Raw genomic sequence first — 13,656 nt, 5'->3', positions numbered from 1 at the left:
ACACACACACACACACGCACGCACACACGCACACACACACGCACACACGCACGCGCGTGCACGCACGCACACACGCGCACACGCGCACACACAAGGTCATTAACGGTAAAGCAAGTCGGCAAACAGGACTTGATCCTTGGCGCTGCAGGGCAGGAATTCAAGACAAAAAAAAAAACTGTCCTCTCTAAGTAGAAGCAGCTGCCAAGTGGGAAAAGTACCGCCAATGAAAATCATTATCAGCTGCAGGACAGGACAGACGCCGCAGCGCTCTAGTTCAATGACGCAGCGGCCCCTTTAAATCACGACGGCATCACATGTACAGCACATGAACACACACACACACACACACACGCATTCTTGTATTTCTTACCTCTTTAGGACCACCCTTTCTAGATATATAAAGATTTGTATTTACAACATTAATAATATATACATACTATGCAAATATAAAAAAGATAAGCTTTTACATTTTTTAGGTATTTGTTTGTAACTGTTTTTTAATCTTTATTATTTACTTCAAGTTATTACAGTATGCCTGTACATATTTATGTTTTTTATTTGTATTAATTTTTGCCAAAGGAGGCGAATTTCAATTTGTTACACACACTTGTTATTACATATGTTGGCCAGTTTGGGAGAAATTCAAATTTTTACACACAATTGTTATTTCATATGTTGTAATGTGCTTAAGGCCGATGAAAAACGAGTCACAGACAAGCCATCTGTAGAAGCTAACTATTAATGGCCACTATAGTCTTAGTACAGTTGATTGAGACTTTTATTAGTAGATTGCACAGTACAATACATATTCCGTACAATTGACCACTAAATGATAACACCCGAATAAGTTTTTCAACTTGTTTAAGTCGGGGTCCACGTTAATCAATTCATGGTAATTTATTACCGTAGTTTATTTGTTCATCCTATGGTTACATATAGGACGTGAGTTGTCTTACATCAGCACCGGAAGTCGTAAAAGCCGCTATTCTATTGGCGGGTTTTTTCAGGGATGCATAGGGAAGTCTTTAGCTGTCGTCTTGTTTTATTATATATTGCTGCCTTTGCACCTGTCAATGTTTACTTTTGTATGCAGATTAAATCAACACAGCATCCTGACTTTGGAGCAATGTTCACAGACTTTAGTATTTGGATGCAATGGTTTTCTGTATTGGGACCATGATTTCAGTCCTAACTTGTTCACCGGTCCTCATATAGAAGGTATTTTTCCTTCTTGATGTCTCCAGAAGGGCAGAAATACAAGAACACAGAAACACACATTCTTGTATTTGTTACCTTCTTGAGACTTCCGGAGAATTCCTACCTCTTTAGGACCACCCTTTCTAGATAAAAAAAGATTTGTATTTACAACATTAATAATATATACATCAAATGCAAATATAAAAAAGCTTGTTGTGAAAAATGAGTTGGAACTTCACAAGAAAAACGTCACAACGCGAGTCAAAATTTTACAACAAAAACTGAACATTTGTGCAATATTATGATAAAAGTTGGAATTTTACTCAATAACATTTTTGACAATTTTATGAAAAGAGTCATAACTTTACTCTACAAAAGTCACAATTTCATAAGAAAACTTAAACATTTTGGCAATATTATAGTAGTCGGAGTTTTACTCAATAACAGTCGCAATTTTACAAGAATAGCTTGACATTCTGACAATTTTATGAAAATAATCGTAATTTTATTCTAAAAAAGTCACAATTTTAGAATAGAACTGCAAAATTTTAGCAATGTTATAATAATAGTCGGAATTTTACTTGGTAAAATTATGACAAAAGTCAATATTTTACAAAAAAAAAATCTCTTTTTTACAAGAACAACAGAATTAGCAATATTGTGATACAAGTCAGAACTTTACATGAAAAATGTCACCATTTTGCATTAAATAGTAAGAATTGTACATAAAAAAGTAATAAAGGAGGCACATCTCAATGTATTACACACACTTGTTATTACATATTTTGGACAGAGGGGGAGCACTTCAAGTTTAACACACACCTGTTATTTCATATGTTGACCCGAGGGGGAGCACTTTTAAAACCGACACACAGTCAAATTGAAAAATCCCTCCTTTCTGGGACCACCCTCATTTTGATCGATTTCACCACCAGGGGTGCAAATGAGACATTCTCTATTAGATGCAATGCTTTTCCTTTTTTGGGAGCATGATTTATGTCCTAACTTGTTCACCGCTCCTCATATGGAAGGTATGTTTCCTCGTTGATGTCTCAAGAAGGGTAGAAATACAATAACGCACACACACACACGCACGCATGCACACACACACGCACACACACACACACACACACACACACACACACACACACACACACACACACACACACACACACACACGCACACACCCTTGCTGTAAACTGTCGCCAGAGTGTCTGCCATCCTTCCTGCATCTATCTGTTGCTCTCGTTTTCATCTTGTTTTTCCCACAACTAATTACACCAAGTTGAACACAGTCCAAGCAACACCACGTTAGTCTGACTCCATCTTTATTGCCTCACCTCACTTGGAGGCCACTGATCAGTCAGTTCCTATTATTATCCCGTGGCTTTTTATATATATGTAATTTTCACACGAGATAATGAGCTCCGATCTTGTTACAGCCCCACTTTCTAAGCTTTCTACCCCCTTTTTGTGGGTGCAGATGTTTACCTCATAGATGTGCGTCACCTGCGGACCCACATCATCTTCCTTGACAGGTTTCTCTTTGGGCTCCCACCGTGGGAACGGCAGCACCACCTGAGAGGGATGAGACACCCTGTAGACACAAGGACACACACGACTCAGTGAAGGTTTATGAAGGCAACATCATTCCTTTACAGCTGGGGTGTCCGAAGTGGGGCCCTGGGGGACATTCAAGGTCGTAGCTAAGTTTTTAACAGCCCGCGGCACATTCTAAAATACTATTAAAAAGGGGGAAAAAACTTAAAGAAGTGGAATAAAAGAAAAAACAGCTGAAATATAACAAGAAAACGTTTGCAATTTTGAAACTAATAACACAACGCTACCTTTGCAGGCTGTTATTTTCTTTAAGATGTCGTTGCTCAAAAAATAATGATGAATCAAAATGTTGTAATTAATTACTGACCTTTTAAAGGTTCCAAATACCTACTATTATAATGAAATATTTTATTGGGGAAATATTGCTTATTTAATTGGGGAAATATTAAATATTTTGTGTGATTGCCTTGGAAAAACTAAGTTTTCTACAATAATAACAGAAAACAAAACAAAGAAACAAAGAAACAAAAAGCAATTGACATTTGACAGATAAATCTGAAGTTGATCGACAGGATTAAGGACTGTATGGAAATAAAGAAAAATATATGACTAATTTCTAACAATTTTATAAATGTGGGGCACCTTTTGGATCCCCAATAAAAAAAGTTAAAACTGTTATTGTTATTATAAATAAATGTTATGACTTATTGACATATGTAAGGCTTCGATTACTTCACATCAAATATTCCACTTTGAATTTTGGGTGGGTAAAATATTGCATATTTTGTGTGTTTGCCTTGGAAAAACAAAGTTATCTACAACAACAACAACAACAAATAAAACAACGAAAAAATAATTGACAATTGACGGATAAATCTGAAGTTGATTGACAGAATTAAGAGCTGTAAGTAAATAAAGAAAAATGTATGACTAATTTCTAACACTTTTATGAGTGGGGCCTTTTTGGATCTCCAATAATGTTTATTTTTAAACTGTTACTGTTGTGTATTTTCCTGTCTTCTCCGTATTGCTTTTGTGTTATTTTCCTCCATCCATTAGTTCCAACTAGGCACACCTGCGACTACTCACTGCTCGGCTCTATTTAAGTCCACCACAGTCAGCTGCTCCTCGCCGGTTAATGACTCCTGTGCTTTCCATGCCCGCATGCTCAACTCTCATCCAACCAACTCGGTACGTTCCTTCTCTTTTCTTATCACCATTCTGGTATTTTTGTTCCCTAGTTCCCCAGTAAGCGAGAGAAGTTTTTGTCGAACTTGTTGCTGACCATCGAGAGTCCTCCTTCAGTTTAAGTCCTCTTCCAAGGTGTGCGCTTTTGCCCCATCGCCTTGAGTTATCCCTTTTGAACGTATTAAAGACAATCTTCTTTTTGTGATTCATCTCCGCCTGCCGTCTCTGCATCTTGGGATCCACTCCTTACTCAAGACATAACAGATTAACCGGCCAGATAAATGGATCTCGCAGAGTCGGACCCGATTAAGGCGGCAATACAACAACAGGCCAACCGACTAGGGCAACAAGAGGAACATTTCAGCGCGCTCGGCGTTTGTGTTAGATCCATGTCAGAACATCAAGACGCCCGTCTGGATGCACTCGAGAGACAACTCAGTAGTGTACTCACCGCTCTGCAGGCGATGACCACCCCGACAGCCGATCCAGAGATCCAGCGAGGACCTTCTCGTCCCGCAGATGTCCCGTTGCCAGACAGCCCCCCAACCGCAGCTTGTCCACCTTTGTCCAGACCCGAGCGCTTCTCAGGCGACTCAAGGGAAGTTCTCTCCTTCCTCACTCAGTGCGAACTACACTTCGAACTCTCACCTACTTCTTTTGTCTCTGAAAGAGCCCGTGCGGCTTTCATCATGTCCCACCTGAGTGGTAGAGCAGCGGCCTGGGCCACCGCCGAATGGACACGCCAATCCCCGGTGTGTGCCTCGTATGCTGCCTTTTCCAAAGCCATGAAAAGTATATCTATGCGTGAGTTTGCCTGGGCGCGAAGCAGCAAGATCTCTACTCCGCTCGAAACAAGGAAGACGCAGCGTCACGGACTTTGCGATTGAGTTCCGCAGACTTGTGGCGGAAAGTAGATGGCCCACTTACGCTTTAACGGACCTGTTTGCGTTCGGCTTGGCCGATCGCATCCGCAAACAAATGATTCCACTCAAGACTCCCGATAACTTGGATGACCTTGTCGTGTTGGCAATGGAGATAGAAAGTTGTCTCGTGGAGTGGGAGAGCGAAAGATTCCAGCACCAAGGGGCACGCACATCGACGTACAGTGGGAGTGGCCGAGGAACCAACCAAGCAACAGGTGGGCCGATACCCAATGTCGACGCGGGATCGATATCACGGGAAGATGAGCCGATGCAACTAGGTGGTAATCGCCTCACACCAGAAGAGAGGGATCGGCGCATTAGACTCCATCTTTGCCTGTATTGCGGAGCAGCTGAACATCACGTCAACCAATGTCCTCACCTTCTTGTCCGCCGTCGTACTCAAGGGTCTTCACCTCATCGTTCGCCAGCGTCACCATCACATCGCTACCTAGCTCCGCCTCTCCGCCACCCCTGTGCTTCAAGCCCTCCAGCTCCCGATCCTGCACCTCTACTACCACCTACAGGTCAGACTTTTTCTAGACACCAACTCGCAGGCGTGCTCACCTGGCACAAGGAGGAACAGTTGAACATTAGAGCTCTTATTGATTCTGGAGCTGATGACAATTTTATCGATGAATCCTTTGTCAAACAATTTTCTATATCCGTTGTTAAATTGCACAGACCTAGAGTAGTCCGGGCTCTCGACGGAGGTCACCTGGCGAGCGTGATCCACCAGACTGAGTTATTATCGCTGAAATTATCTGGCAACCATTTTGAGTCAATCAGTTTCCTTGTCATCCCCTCTCGTTCCGCTCCCATCGTGCTCTGGCTTACCTGGTTAGCGAAACACGTGTGTTTCACGCTGAATCGGTTCCGTTCCTCGGTTTCATCGTTGAGAAGGGTCAGCTCCGACCGGATCCTAATAAGATCAAATCGGTTGTTGACTGGCCCACTCCCACTTCTAGAAGACACCTCCAAAGATTTATTGGGTTTGCTAACTTCTATCGCCGTTTTATTCGCAATTTTAGTCAGGTAGCTGAACCTTTAACCAGACTCACATCTATTAAACTCCCTTTCTTGTGGACCTCTAAAGCTCAGAAGTCATTTGATAAACTGAAGTTACTGTTCACGTCGGCACCTGTACTTATCCACCCTAACGTTTCCTCTCAATTTTATGTCGAGGTTGACACGTCCGATTCCGGTGTGGGAGCTGTTCTCTCCCAGCGTTCCACCTCCGACCAGAGGCTGCATCCCTGTGCCTTCTTCTCACGTCGTCTCACCCCAGCAGAACGCAACTACGACATTGGCAATAGGGAGCTACTCGCCGTCGTCTTGGCACTTCAGGAATAGAGACACTGGCTGGAGGGCTCGGAGATCCCATTCTTGGTGTACACTGACCACAAGAACCTGGCCTACATTCGCTCTGCCCAGCGGCTCAATCCAAGACAAGCTAGGTGGTCACTTTTCCTAGCGCGATTCAATTTCACCATGACCTTCCGCCCGGGCTCCCAAAATGGCAAACCAGATGCCTTATCCAGAATGTACGCCTTCCCCGAGGAAGAGGTAAAGCCGGAAACCATCTTTCCCCCCTCGCAAGTATTGGGAGCACTACAGTGGGACATCGAGGGACGAGTTACTGAAGGACTTAAGAACGTGACTCCACCCAAGAACTGTCCCCCTGGCTGCTTGTTTGTGAACCCAGAGCTCAGGCCGGAGGTCCTGAACTGGGCCCACAGCTCCAAGATCGCCTGCCACCCAGGTATTACCCGAACGGCTTTTCTTCTATCCCAGCGTTTCTGGAGGCCAACGTTCAGAGCTGATGTGAAGGAGTTCGTGTCCGCCTGTTCCACCTGCGCCCGCAATAAGGCATCTCATCGCGGACCTGCGGGTCTACTGCGGCCTCTTCCCATCCCTTCCCGCCTGTTGTCCCATGTGGCCTTGGATTTTGTCACTGGACTCCCACCATCTATGGGAAACACTGTCATCGGTACTATTGTGGACCGTTTCTCTAAGATGGCCCATTTCGTCCCTCTTACCAAGTTACCCTCAGCACTCGAAACTGCAGAACTTCTGGTCCACCACGTATTTCACCTTCATGGTATCCCAGTGGATGTGGTCTCTGATAGAGGCCCACAATTTTCTTCAGCTGTTTGGAAGGCATTCTGTAAATCATTGGGAGCATCACCGAGCCTCTCTTCAGGTTACCACCCACAGACAAACGGACAGACGGAGCGCACCAACCAAGACCTGGAAGCTGCCATCCGCTGCGTGTGCCATCAGCAACCTGCCTCCTGGGCGTTTGGACTCTCTTGGATTGAATATGCCCACAACACCCTCGTAAATTCTGCTACTGGCATGTCCCCTTTTCACTCCGCCTACGGATATCAACCCCCCGCCTTCCCCTCCCTGGAATCAGAAGTCGCCGTCCCATCCGTGGCTGCTCACCTACACCGCGCACAACAAGCCTGGCAGAATACTCGGTCGGCCCTTTCACGCACCTCAGAGCGCAACCAGCGTATTGCTAACCGCCATCGCAGCACGGCACCAGATTACAAACCCGGACAGAAAGTTTGGTTGTCATCCCGCAATCTACCCCTCCAAGTGGTGTCCAAAAAGCTCCAACCACGCTTTATCGGACCTTACACCATCGAACAAGTCATCAACCCCTCGGTGGTCCGCCTACACCTCCCGGACTCCCTCAAAATCCACCCGTCTTTCCACGTCTCCCAAATTAAGCCAGTGTCCTCCAGTCCCTTGAGTCCTCCTGAGGTGCCCCCCCCCCCCATCGATGGACACCAGGCTTTTACTGTCAAGGCCATCCTAGACGTGAGGAGAAGGGGCAGGGGTCTCCAATATCTGATCGACTGGGAGGGTTACAGCCCCGAGGACCGATCCTGGGTACCACGATCCCTTATTTTAGACCCCTCACTGTTAACCGCGTTTTATGACCGATATCCGGAGAAGCCAGGTAAGCCGCCAGGTGGCGTCCATTAAGGGGAGGGTACTGTTGTGTATTTTCTTGTCTTCTCCGTATTGCTTTTGTGTTATTTTCCTCCATCCATTAGTTCCAACTAGGCACACCTGCGACTACTCACTGCTCGGCTCTATTTAAGTCCACCACAGTCAGCTGCTCCTCCCCGGTTAATGACTCCTGTGCTTTCCATCCCCGCATGCTCAACTCTCATCCAACCAACTCGGTACGTTCCTTCTCTTTTCTTATCACCATTCCTTACTTCTGGTATTTTTGTTCCCCAGTAAGCGAGAAGTTTTTGTCGAACCTGTTGCTGACCATCGAGAGTCCTCCTTCAGTTTAAGTCCTCTTCCATGGTGTGCGCTTTTGCCCCATCGCCTTGAGATATCCCTTTTGAACGTATTAAAGACAATCTTCTTTTTGTGATTCATCTCCGCCTGCCGTCTCTGCATCTTGGGATCCACTCCTTACTCAAGACATAACAGTTACTGTTATTATAAATCAATGTCATGACTTATTGACATATGTAAGGCTTCAATTACTTTACATCAAATATTCCATTTTCAATTGGGGGGGGGGGGGGGGGGGGGGGGGATATTGCATATTTTGTGGGAAAAATAAAGTTATCAACAACGACAACAAAAAATAAAACACAGAAAAAACAATTGACAATTGACAGATAAATCTGAAGTTGATTGACAGAATTAAGAGTTGTATGTAAATAAAGAAAAATGTATGACTAATTTTTAACACTTTTATGAGTGGGGCCTTTTTGGACCCCAAAATATTGATTTTTTTTTTTAACTGTTGCTGTTATTATAAAGCAATGTTATGACTTATTGACATATTCAATTACTTCACATCAAATATTTCACTTTCAATTTTTGGGGGGTAAAATAAATATTGTTAATTTTGTGTTTTTGACATTAAAAACAGGCATTTGACAAAAAAAAGACATTACAAAACCTTAATGAAAAAAAGGGTTATCAACAGATATCCCTGAAGTTAATCTATAGCAGAGTGGTGCAATGTCAGTGTGTGACCTCGGGGAACATGCTTGTTTTTACCCTACCCGACTATAATGAAGTGTATGTCGCACTTGGCTTCACTGTAACCATCGCGGCAGTGTTGTTTCTTTTAGTGTTAATAAGCCTACAATATTATGTAGAGGTAAAGATTTTTAAGATTTACAGAAAATAATTGAGAAACACTGCTCTGTAGATTTAAAGGTGCAGTTTGCAGCTTCCTCACAGTTACATTGTTCAAAGCCCAAATTTGCTTATGTTACCGTTACTGATTAACAGAACACATTTGTTTGCCAATTGTCTATATTTTTCACAATTTCAAAGTTTATATATTCAACATTTCAGTGACGTGCGGTGCACTAAACCCCAGGTGAGGCATTCATACTTTTTTTTGTTCTTTTTTTTAACTTAAATTCATATGTGCAGCTCTAGTCATTGTTGATTTACATTGCACATTAGAGTTGCAAGAAAAAAAGGGAGTTATTCGCTTTCATAAAAACGTTATAATGATATTATGATATGATAAACGGGTCCAAAAAGTATTTGATAAAGTTCTTAAATACTTTTTGGTCCACATTACAATAAAGCTGATTCTGATTCTGATTTGCTTTTAACAAAATACATCACGTATTGTGAGTGTATCTTACCTTTCTGTATTTGTATCTGAAGCAGCAATAGCCATCCTCCATGAAAACGTACTTTGTACGATCGCATTCATTTTGTCTAAAAGTCCAGTTTAGAGAAGTATTTCATCTTGGATACAGTATATAATACTCCATATTGGCAGAAACATTTATTTAATTCAATTTCATTCCAAGAAATTAAACAATATTTTTGCACCACAAACGCTGGCTTACTCTAATAAAAATGCTATGTTTGTTATATATACAGTAAAAAAAAAAAAAAGAAAAAAATACTGGCTTCCGCTGGAGAGACCTGTGTCTGCTAGCTTGAGCGCCCCCACTTCTCCCACTGTGGCGAGTCAGAGTACTGCTGAGGGATTGAACTGCAAGTTGACACTATATCGCCCCCTACCTTGAGGCAGAGGTACTTGCTGCCTTTTCCATATGGTAACAAGCATGCCCCCCATCGCACGCACACGCCCAATACACACTGTGTGTAGCCGTAGAGGCACCGGCTGTGTCTGCCTCACTTCTCGTCTGCTGCATTGTTTTGATCAGGAAACATGGAATCTCCGTGATTTTGACCATGAAAATTATCAAAATATACAGGAACCACACCAAAATCACATAGAAAGCATAAACCAAAAGAGAAATATTAAAACTTATTTTATTTTATTACTTCGTTTTGGAACATCTCATGGTTAAGCCACCAGGTAGCAGGTGAGGGACTGCCTCACTTGTCTCCCCTAACAGCACGTCACTGTAACATTTTTACCATTCTGAATAAATTGATTGATGTTTATGGCGGTTATTCACCCATTCTCGTCCCCACGAGTGAGGAGGGAGCGTGTGCACACATACAAAAGCAGTCCAAGAGCAGCAACGAACAATTTGCACTCATGTTGTTAGGACTGAATATACATTCAATGACAGCTAACGATAGCGATACAAATTGCTAATATTACGTTACGACGCACGAGAGGCGGTGAGAGATGTCAAGACGTCAACTCATAATGTTGCTAAACTTAAGATTTGAAGTGTGAAGGTGAAAGTGTATCAGCCTAACCATGCTTGCCTGGTTGTTGATTGTACCTACAATTCCTGTCGCATCTGCAAAAGGAAGTTCAAAATGCAAAAAAAAGGTAATTTTTTGTTCAAATCAAATTTAAATCCATACGAATTTCTCCTTTAAACCACAGCGATTTAAATCTGCTCATTCAATGTATTTTTATTTCACATGCGCACGTCTGGGATTCAATGCAAACCAGTTATACTTCCCATCCCTGTGTCAATGGAGAACTGCATTTTTTTTGCAATTTTGCCCATCATTCACAATCCCTATGTGAGAACACACGTCTTTCCTTTTCCTGTGCGTTCTAAATAGTACAAAAAAAAATGCTAGAAACAACACAGTTAAAGGAGATTAATCTACTCTGATTATAAAGCGCACTAGAAAACATCCAGCATCGCTCCATTTACATACCGTGACCTGCATATTAACCAAGCTACGGTGATGTTGTTACTTTTCTGGCGTCGTGACACATCGCCTTGTTCACACTGCTCCTATCAACACTGGCGAGTAGCCAATTAGAAAGATACAACATTATAGGGCTGGGTGATGTATCGATATGCTCGATATATTGCGGGTTTTTCACTGTGCGATATAGAAAATGACTATTTTGTGACATTCGGGAATACGTTCTCACGCAGTTTATTTTTAGCTGCGGGCATTACACCGCATGCGTTTTTCTCTCTTTCTTGTCTCTTATTCTCACAGAGACTTAAAACAAGTTCGCCTTCTTACATACCTCACCCGTGCAACGCCACACGCCCTTCCCGAGCAGAGAGGTAGCGACATGGGTAACATTACTTGTGATGCTAACGGTGTGTTGCGAGTGGTAATACTACTAGAGAGAGAAGGTGCGAATCTGGTAACAAATGGAAGAATAATTAATTCCCAAGAAAAACAGCACGGGGTGCATCGTCCGGCGGTGGTTTGGCTTCAAGCAGGAACATGTTTAACATTTATACGGCCGAAGCGTTGCTACCAAAAGTAGCAGCCCTGCTAATTTGTAGCATCATTTGAAAAGTCACCCGCTAGAGAATGAAGAGTGCTTCAAACTGTGCATGTCAACATCTCCGTTGGGTGCCACACCCACAAAATGCCGAAGCATCTATTTCCATATCAACACCGTAGGACATATACTATTTGATATGCAGCTAATTTTTATGTGACACTTATTGAAATATCTTGTGTGACATCATGCACAAAAGTGCACTTTTATTGTTTTAAACTATTGTAGTGGCGTTCTGTACAAAAAGTGCACTTTAATTTAGTGTTGTTTTGTCAGCTTAGTGACATCATGCACAAAAGTGCACTGATAGCTTGTTTTAAAATGTCTCTGACAATCTTGCACTTTCTGTTTTGGAAATGACATGAATGTTTGTGCCTCTGCTTGATAACTGTTTAATAAATACAGTTTTGCTAAATCGACTTAGTTGTAATTTCCCTCTCTGCATGAAAGTTTAAAAGTAGCATATATTAATGCAGTATGAAGAAGAATGTTTTAATGTAAACACATAGAATCATCATACTGGTGTGATTATATGCATCAAGTGTTCATTCAAGGTCAAGGCAAAATATCGAGATATATATCGTGTTTCGCGATATGGCCTAAAAATATTGAGATATTAAAAAAAGGCCATATCGCCCAGCCCTACAACATTATATTGGTCGGTATCGCAGTGAGAGCGTATATTGTAAGCGACTGTTTTAGGTTTTTATTTGTAACGTTAAGTGCATAGTAATGAACGCTACTATTGAGAGGTGCTTTGAGAAAATCCGTGTAACCAGGAAAAAGTTTCAGTAATGCTTAAAATGAGCAAAACACTGTGACTATTACATGTAATCATAAATGTGCATGATACTACATTACATACATACTTTAGGGGTGAGGGAAAAAATCAATTCGGATACGAATCGAATCGTCTACGTTGTGCGATTCAGAATCGATTCTCATTTTTAAAAAATCGATTTTTTATTTATTTAATGTTTTTCATTTATTATTATTTTTTTTTATCAATCCAACAAACCACTACACAGCAATACCATAACAATGTAATCCAATTCCAAAACCAAACCTGACCCAGCAACATTCAGAACTGCAATAAACAGAGCAATTGAGAGGAGACACAAACACGACACAGAACAAACCAAAAGTAGTGAAACAAAAATTAATATTATTAACAACAGTATCAATATTAGTTATAATTTCAGCATAGCAGTGGTTAAAAATCCCTCATTGACATTATCATTGGACATTTATAAAAATTTTAAAAAAGTGTCACAGTGGCTTACACTTGCATCGCATCTCATAAGCTTGACAACACACTGTGTCCAATATTTTCACAAAGATCAAATAAGTCATATATTTGGTTCGTTTAATAGTTAAAACAAATTTACATCATTGCAATCAGTTGATAAAACATTGTCCTTTACAATTATAAAAGTTTTTAAATCTACTCCTCTGTTTGCATGTCAGCAGACTGGGGTAGATCCTGCTGAAATCCTATGTATTGAATGAATACAGAATCGTTTTGAATCGGAAAAATATCGTTTTTGAATCGAGAACCGAATCGAATCAAAAAAATCGATATATTATCGAATCGTGACCCCAAGAATTGATATTGAATCGAATCGTGGGACACCCAAAGATTCACAGCCCTAATACTTACAGTAAGTACTGATATGAAATGGTGTTTTTAGGCTATGTAGGCCTCTTGCTAGCAGTTTTTCACTATTCAAATGAGCTGAAAAGGAAAATACATTTTTGAAGGATGGGCAACGTTCTAAAAAAAATGCAGTTTCCCTTTTAGATATGGAAATTTTTCACATTCTTCTTATTGTTATTTACTGTACATTCTTTTTTGTAGGGAAAAATATATTTTAACTTGAACATATCAGAAATAGATCTATGTTACAGATGACATTTTAATGATTATATATACCAAAGTGCAGGCCGAGGTCCAATTCTGGCCTGCAAAATGGTTTATATTAGCCCTAAGCATGCCATGACCTGCAATGACTGGTCAGACTTTTTAATATTATTAATTATTATTATTATTTCTGTGTTTTGTGTTTGTTTCTGTGTCAGCCCTCCATCTGCCCG

The 13,656-nt window shown here is 41.4% G+C and overlaps 1 protein-coding gene across 1 annotated transcript in view; it reads right to left on the bottom strand.

The window, feature by feature from the left end:
• The window catches only part of itga8 (integrin, alpha 8), a gene marked incomplete at its 5' end in the record, with an annotated part of 193,850 nt that overhangs the window by 11,653 nt on the left and 168,541 nt on the right, over positions 1-13,656 (bottom strand). Inside the window, one exon of the mRNA XM_061914761.1 lies at positions 2,689-2,794. Coding sequence (XP_061770745.1) covers positions 2,689-2,794 — 106 coding nt within the window. The remainder of the gene's footprint in view (positions 1-2,688; positions 2,795-13,656) is intronic.

This window comes from Nerophis ophidion, linkage group LG11 (genome assembly GCF_033978795.1).
Source record: "Nerophis ophidion isolate RoL-2023_Sa linkage group LG11, RoL_Noph_v1.0, whole genome shotgun sequence".
Taxonomy (NCBI): domain Eukaryota; kingdom Metazoa; phylum Chordata; class Actinopteri; order Syngnathiformes; family Syngnathidae; genus Nerophis; species Nerophis ophidion.
This window is presented reverse-complemented; position numbering and strand designations above follow the sequence as displayed.